This window comes from Neltuma alba, unplaced genomic scaffold (assembly GCF_004799145.2).
Source record: "Neltuma alba isolate B1F8T4 unplaced genomic scaffold, ASM479914v2 tig00000881_pilon, whole genome shotgun sequence".
NCBI lineage: Eukaryota > Viridiplantae > Streptophyta > Magnoliopsida > Fabales > Fabaceae > Neltuma > Neltuma alba.
In genome coordinates this window covers 40,648-48,128 of record NW_021632239.1, presented here as the reverse complement: position 1 = coordinate 48,128, position 7,481 = coordinate 40,648, and the positions used below count along the sequence as shown (strand labels likewise).

Sequence of the window (7,481 nt, the reverse complement as noted above, 5' to 3'; positions counted from 1 at the left end):
TTTTTGATGATAAAACAGATGAGGGCTGGACCATTTTTAAGTCAATGGAGTTCCGAAATCTTATTTCTTGGAATTCAATGATTGCAGGATTTCAATCTCGTGGACTTGGCGACCAGGCCATTTGCCTGTTTACACAAATGTATCAGCATGGCATTGGGTTTGACCGTGCCACCCTACTTAGTGTCCTTTCTTCCTTGTCTGAATGCAGTAATACTGATGATATTGGCAGCAGACATCTCTGGAGGTGTTTCCAATTGCATTGTCTCTCTATCAAAAGTGGGTTTATTTCACAAGTTGAAGTGAGAACTACATTGCTCAAATCCTATGCAGATCTTGGCGGGTGCAATTCTGACTGTTATAGGCTCTTCTCTGAAACAAGTTCTTATCAAGATATTGTCTTATGGACTGCTATTATCACAGTGTTTGCAGAACAAGATCCTGAGCATGCCCTTTTTCTCTTCTGCCAAATGCATCGGAATGACTTTGTACTGGATTGGCATGCATTCTCAATTGTCTTAAAGGCTTGTGCAGTCTTTGTTACTGAGCAGCATGCCTTGGCGGTTCACTCGCAAGTAATTAAAAAGGGTTTTCAAGAAGACACTGTAATTGCAAACGCGTTGATCCATGCTTATGCAAGGTGTGGCTCCTTAGTATTCTCTGAACAAGTATTTGATGAGATGGATTGCCACGATTTGGTTTCCTGGAATTCAATGCTCAAATCTTATTCCTTACATGGAAAAGCTAGAGAAGCACTGCAGCTGTTTCAGCAGATGAATGTCAATCCAGATTCTGCAACTTTTGTTGCTCTCCTCTCAGCTTGCAGCCATGCTGGGCTTGTTGAAGAAGGAGTGAAAATATTTAACGCTATGCCTCAAAATTATGGACATGCTCCTCAGCTAGATCACTATGCCTGCATGGTTGACCTTTTTGGACGGGCTGGGCGAATGGTTGAGGCTAATGATTTGATACACAAGATGCCAATGAAACCTGATTCTGTAATCTGGAGTGCATTACTTGGATCTTGCAGAAAGCATGGTGAGGCCCACTTGGCCAAATTAGCAGTTGATAAACTTATGGAGTTAGAGCCTAAAAATTCATTGGGCTATGTGCAAATGTCAAACATATATTCTTCCGCTGGTAGTTTTAATGAAGCTAGCTTGATTAGGAAAGAAATGAGAGGCTCTAGGGTGAGAAAAGAACCTGGATTAAGCTGGATTGAGATTGGAAAGAAGGTTCATGAGTTTGCCTCAGGAGGTCAACGCCATCCACAGAGGGAGCTCATACTCAACAGGCTTGAAATATTGATTAGACAGTTAAAGGAAAAGGGTTATGTGCCAGAGACAAGCGTTGCCTTGTACGACACAGAAGAGGAGAAAGAGGAGCAATTGTTCCATCATAGTGAGAAGATGGCATTGGTATTTGCCATAATGAATGAAGGCGGTTTGCCTTATGGTGGTAATGTCATAAAAATTATCAAGAACATTCGTATTTGTGTAGATTGCCATAACTTCATGAAATTAGTATCAGATGCATATCGAAAGGAGATTATTGTGAGAGACTCAAACCGCTTCCACCACTTTAAAGATGCCCGATGCTCGTGTAATGACTATTGGTGACATATTAACGTAATGCCCCATATCTAGTACACTACTTTTTTTAACTGCCCGGTTTCTTATTTGCCATGTACATGATTAACATAGTCATGATTGACTTGTGATTTTAGAATTTCTAGAAATGGTTATTGAGCTAATGTAAATTGATACTTTTAAGTGTCCTAGCCTGAGGTTTGGGTATATCTTAACTATGATTTCTCCTGAAATATGTAACAACTGTGGTTTTTACCTTTTGCTTTCAAAATCACTAACAGTGATTATTCCTTTTTCTTTCCATTTGTCTAGCTGAATGAACTTTATGTTGTTATCCAGGAGCTGCAAGATATGGGGTACAAGACGCGGGGAAGTTCCATGCTTTTGATGTTTGAAGCATTTGCTTAAGCAGGAAACGTATTTGTGCTGCGGCGGAAGGTATGTCATGGAATGAAAGCTGCAGCTTATTCTCCTGCAAAGAATTTTGGCAGAATAGTTAGAGGACAAGAGAGCTGTTTACCAGAAAATCTAAGATGCTTTGCTGATCCAAAAACGAGGTGGGGAGAAATATGAAACGTTGATTATGTACTGCAGAGATCATTGACTAGACTAAGGTGTGGCACTGGTGCATGAAATAAGTGAGAGGCTTGTTTTGGAACTTAAGCTGGACACATTCTTCATTACAATATTCAGCAAGCAACAATGAACTAGCTGAGGAACTTTTTGAGGAGTCTAGATCAAATAATTATGACCTTAACTGTTGTTTCTTCGGCATAATGATGAGAGTTTTGAGAAATTAGGGGAATCATTGGAAAGCTGGAAATCTATTTGTCCTGGTGAAATAAGCGGGTTTGAGCCCATAATTGCCACCATGCACTTGCTTATGGCTTCTTATGGAATCTCTAACATCCTGAATGCTCTCTACCCTAAGCCTCTGTTACAGATGCACGTCTCAAACATAAATAAGTTTGGAGACAAAAGGTTCAGGAAGATGAAGGAAATAGTCTTGGAACTAGATCAGCGAATATGGATATGCTTTATCAGAGGTGCGAGCTTATAATGGATGATAACTAAAGCATGCTTGTTCATAAGCTTCTGGGAGAAAAATCCGAATAATTTCAGAGGTGGGCCGACATTAAGAGAAACTAGAACCTCTGGAAGACAATGGAGCTCTAAATTTGGTGAATGCTTTGAGGGATCTCTTTTGTGAATTTGAATTTCAGGTCAGCACCTCTCTTGTATATCGTAAAATCACTTTAAAAAGCTAATTCAACCAGCCAGATAGTTTTGTTGGGGGTGAGAAGATGCTGAAACATACTGGATCTGAGGAAGTGGGCAAACTAAAGGCAAACCAAAGGAAAAGGGAGAAACTACAGGAGAGGCCAAATTATCTGTGAAAACAAATAACAGTACTGGAGTTGACGCGTAATCTCATCTTTGGGCGCCCAATATATCCCAACAACTTTATTTTTATTTTAAATGAAAGTGTCTAGTCGGTGTTATTGCCTAGCGTTTACCTCAGGAACTTATAAAAAAAAAATTATAATTTATTAAAAGAGGGGTAGCTAATATTCTTAAACTATAAAAATAATGTGTATCTTTCTAATTTTACTTGTCGCTAAAGTAAACGACTCCAAGTATTGTTTAGGAATTAAAAATATGGCAACTTATTATAATTAAGGAAGGGTAAGATTAAAAAAATAATTTAATTACCACGTATTTATCTTATATTTAAGACAAAATAGTTTTCAAAAACCATATAATGAGGTGACGATGGAATACATATAGGATGAAGACTCATTTGGCAAATATTTAACGTCCTAAAATTTATTGTAATTTATTCAGATCTAAAAAATAGGTATGTCCAAGCTCTAATACCTTTAAAATTGCTGAAACACTACCTCAGAATGTTTGATGCACATACTTAACATTTGAAGAGTTAACAACGAGGTTAAAATTATTTCTAAAAAAATCAATACTTTGAGGTTAAAATCATACCACAAAAAACGCACATGAAAAAATATTTTGAGATAGTCCTTTATACCCCCACACGCGCGCGCGCGCGCGCACAGAGATATATAGAAGTGCTTTACTGGATAAATCCTTTCCGGCCAGCGCGGCTGATTAGTCTTATTGACTGATCCCCAACACAGGCTTTCTCAGGGACGTGACTTTTTTCTCTGATGCCAAGCTTTGTCGTCTTCGCTTTCAGTTGCTGTAGTTTCCTGTAAAGGACTATGAGGACTCTGAGCCTATCCCTTCCCTCTCCTCCTTCTTCATTACCCAAAGACTCCAACTTTGAGCGTCTTGCTCTCTCTCGCAGTTTCAGTGTCCCACAACTTCACAAAGCCATTTCCACCCTCGACCTCACCCATCGCCCCCACGACACACACCTCCGCCTCCTCAACTCCTCCATTCTCCTCAAAGCATGCATCAGGTCTCGTAATTTTGAGCTTGGGAAGCTCATTCATCGCAAGTTGATCGAGTCTGGACTCGAGATGGACTCGGTTCTTCTCAATTCACTCATCAGCCTCTACTCCAAATGCGGCCAGTGGGAAACTGCGCTTTCTGTATTCCAGAGTATGGGTGATAATAGGAGGGACTTGGTCTCTTGGAGTGCAATGATTTCGTGCTTTGCCATTAATAACATGGAATATGATGCCCTTGTCACTTTTCTTGACATGCTTGAACATGGGCTTTGCCCTAATGAGTATTGCTTTACGGCAGTTATCAGAGCGTGTTCTAATGCTCTGTATGTTTCCATCGGGCATGCAATATTTGGTTTTCTATTAAAGAGTGGGTATTTCGATTCCGATGTGTGTGTTGGTTGTGCATTAATTGATATGTTTGCGAAGGGCAGCAGTGATATTGATTCTGCCCGTTTGGTGTTTGAGAAAATGCGGGAGAGAAATGTAGTTACCTGGACCTTGATGATCACACGATTTGCACAGCTGGGCTGCCCTGGAGATGCCATTGATTATTTTTTCAGAATGTTACTAACTGGGTATAAACCAGATAGGTTTACTCTAACCGGTGTTGTATCAGCTTGTGCGGAGTTGGGATCGTTATCGCTTGGGCGGCAATTACATTCTTGGGTTGTAAGGTCGGGATTGGCTTCAGATGTGTGCGTGGGTTGTAGTTTGGTCGACATGTATGCAAAATGTTCGGCTGATGGATCAGTGGAACATTCTAGGAAAGTATTTGATCATATGCCAAACCATAATGTTATGTCTTGGACTGCACTTATCACAGGATATGTTCAACTTAATGGCCAAGATCAGGAAGCCATAAATTTGTTTCGTGCCATGATTCAGGGTCATGTGGCACCAAATCATTTTACATTTTCTAGTGTTCTGAAGGCTTGTGCAAATCTTCCTGATTTACGCTTTGGTGAGCAGCTTCATGCCCAAACGGTTAAACTTGGTCTTTCCTCAGTAAATTGTGTAGGAAATTCTCTTGTTAGCATGTATGCTAGGTCTGGAAGAATGGAATGTGCTCGCAAATCTTTTGATATTCTCTTTGAGAAGAATTTGATTTCTTATAACACACTTGTAGATGCCTATGCTAAAAATTTCAATTCCGAAGAAGCCTTTGAATTTTTTCATGAAATCGAACAAACTGGTGTAGGGGCTAATTCCTTTACATTTTCTAGCCTCTTGAGTGGAGCTGCTAGTATTGGTGCAATAGGTAAAGGAGAACAAATTCATGCTCGAGTTCTCAAGTCGGGATTTGGGTCAGACCTCTGCATCAATAATGCTTTAATCTCTATGTACTCTAGGTGTGGAAACATAGAAGCTGCTTTACAAGTTTTTGCTGACATGGGAAATCGCAATGTCATATCTTGGACTTCCGTTATAACTGGTTGTGCAAAGCATGGATTTGCTTCAAAAGCATTAGAAATGTTTTATGAGATGCTTGAAGCTAGGGTAATGCCTAATGAGGTCACCTACATTGCAGTTTTATCAGCATGCAGTCATGCAGGTTTGATCAATGAGGGATGGAGGCACTTCAATTCCATGTATGAAATCCACAGTGTTGTCCCCAGAATGGAACATTATGCTTGCATGGTTGATTTGCTGGGCCGATCTGGGTCACTTTCAGAAGCTATTGATTTTATTAACTCAATGCCTTTCAAGGCTGATGCTCTAGTATGGCGTACATTCCTTGGATCTTGTCAGGTTCATGGTAACACTGAGCTTGGGGAGCATGCTGCAAAAATGATCCTTGAGCAGCAACCTCATGATCCTGCTGCCTATGTGCTACTATCAAACCTGTATGCATCAGAAGGACGATGGGAAGATGTTGCAGAAATTAGAAAGAACATGAAGCAGAAAAATTTAACAAAAGAAGCAGGTTGCAGTTGGGTTGAGGTGGAAAACAAGGTGCACAAATTCCATGTAGGGGATACTTCACACCCTGAAGCTGAGAAGATCTATAATGAACTTAATAACTTGGCTTTGAAAATTAAAAAGGTTGGCTATGTCCCTGATACAGATTTTGTCCTTCATGATGTGGAGGATGAGCAGAAGGAACAATATTTGTTTCAACATAGTGAGAAAATTGCAGTAGCTTTTGCTCTTATTGGTACCCCCAAACCAAAACCTATTAGGGTATTCAAAAACCTTCGGGTTTGTGGGGACTGTCATTCTGCAATCAAGCATATTTCACTTGTAACGGGAAGAGAAATAATTGTCAGAGATGCGAACAGGTTTCATCATATGAAGGATGGGATATGCTCTTGCCGTGATTATTGGTGACTGAGATCGAAGTTACGTCCAATTGAACATAGCCTTCTAAAGTGACCTGGACTGACAGATTGGAAAACTAGTAGCTTTTGATTGGTGTCTGTACTGGACTATGCCAGAAAATTTTCAGAATGTATTTTTGACATTCCAAAAAAAAAAAAAAAATTAAATGTATATAATGCACTTTAGAAAGATGGAGAGAGGCCCAAAAAGAGATGATGAATGTAAAGATCGCATGTGAGTCCGTCAATAAATAGTTTCTATTGTGGCACCTTTTCTATAAATGTAGATAATTTAATTTTTCAAGGTTGAAATCAATTTTGTCAGTTCCTTAGTTAATTCTATAATTTTATTTAGACGTCTTGGGTCTCGCAGTCATACTTTATCGATTTCCTTGATTTCCCTGACTGAAGGCTTTTAGACCCCTGAGAGCTGCAAGTGCTGTTATGCTGAATTTTTGCTGGAGTCTTTATTTGGTTGTGCGCTTCAGTTCCTCTGCTGCATGTGTTGACCACTGAGTTGCACTGAATTTTTGCCAAGTTGTACAGAAAATCTTGAAAGCCAATTCCTGGAAATTCTTAGTTTTTGAACACAAAGCGACAGATTTGTGAACCAGAATTTTGAATGAATGCATTCACTGAATTTTTCGGCTGCAGTTAATTGATTCTGAGATCGCTTTGCTTTTGAAGCTTTTCTCTTTTGACAATTTTGGTCACTTACCATGTGTTTCTTTTCTTTGTTTCCTTTACTGAGTCCTTACCTTCTGAATTCAAACTGCCACCTTCTGAATTCGTCTTTAAATCCCTTTTGCTGTGGTGCATTGTGCTCGACGGTGTTTCTTTTTTATTTATTTTATACTATCTCTGGTCTTTAATATAAGAGCTAGTTAACTAATTTGAATAGATTAAGAAAACTAACTAAGTTAGTTATTTGTAATAGATAGATATTGTTTTTCTTAAATATCCTTGTTAATCAAGTTTATTTGCTAGAACTACTATTATTACAAGAATTATCTTTAAAAAAATGGATAAATATGAGAGACAAAGTGAACTAGGATCTTATATCTAGGACAAAAATAAAAGTCACACAAACTCTTACATTAAGGACCAAAGGCAGTATAATTTAAACTCTCACATGCATATAAGCATGT

The 7,481-nt window shown here is 39.0% G+C and overlaps 2 protein-coding genes across 2 annotated transcripts; both read left to right on the top strand.

The window, feature by feature from the left end:
- Positions 1-14: 14 nt before the first annotated feature.
- LOC114747515 (pentatricopeptide repeat-containing protein At1g71420-like) lies at positions 15-2,010 on the top strand (the record flags this gene model as incomplete). Its single annotated transcript, XM_028935857.1, has 2 exons — positions 15-1,625; positions 1,926-2,010. A coding segment is annotated over one exon (1,602 nt), but the record flags the coding sequence as incomplete, so codon positions are not given.
- A 445-nt stretch (positions 2,011-2,455) lies between these two features.
- On the top strand, positions 2,456-6,645 carry LOC114747487 (pentatricopeptide repeat-containing protein At3g49170, chloroplastic-like). The gene is made up of 2 exons (XM_028935826.1): positions 2,456-2,809; positions 3,740-6,645. Exon 2 carries the CDS (start codon positions 3,824-3,826, stop codon positions 6,341-6,343), a length of 2,520 nt encoding a protein of 839 aa, XP_028791659.1. The 5' UTR covers positions 2,456-2,809; positions 3,740-3,823; the 3' UTR covers positions 6,344-6,645.
- Positions 6,646-7,481: the final 836 nt, after the last annotated feature.

Bases quoted from the DNA above. Each gene is read 5' to 3' on its own strand.
- LOC114747487 (XM_028935826.1), top strand. From the start codon at position 3,824: ATGAGGACTCTGAGCCTATCCCTTCCCTCTCCTCCTTCTTCATTACCC.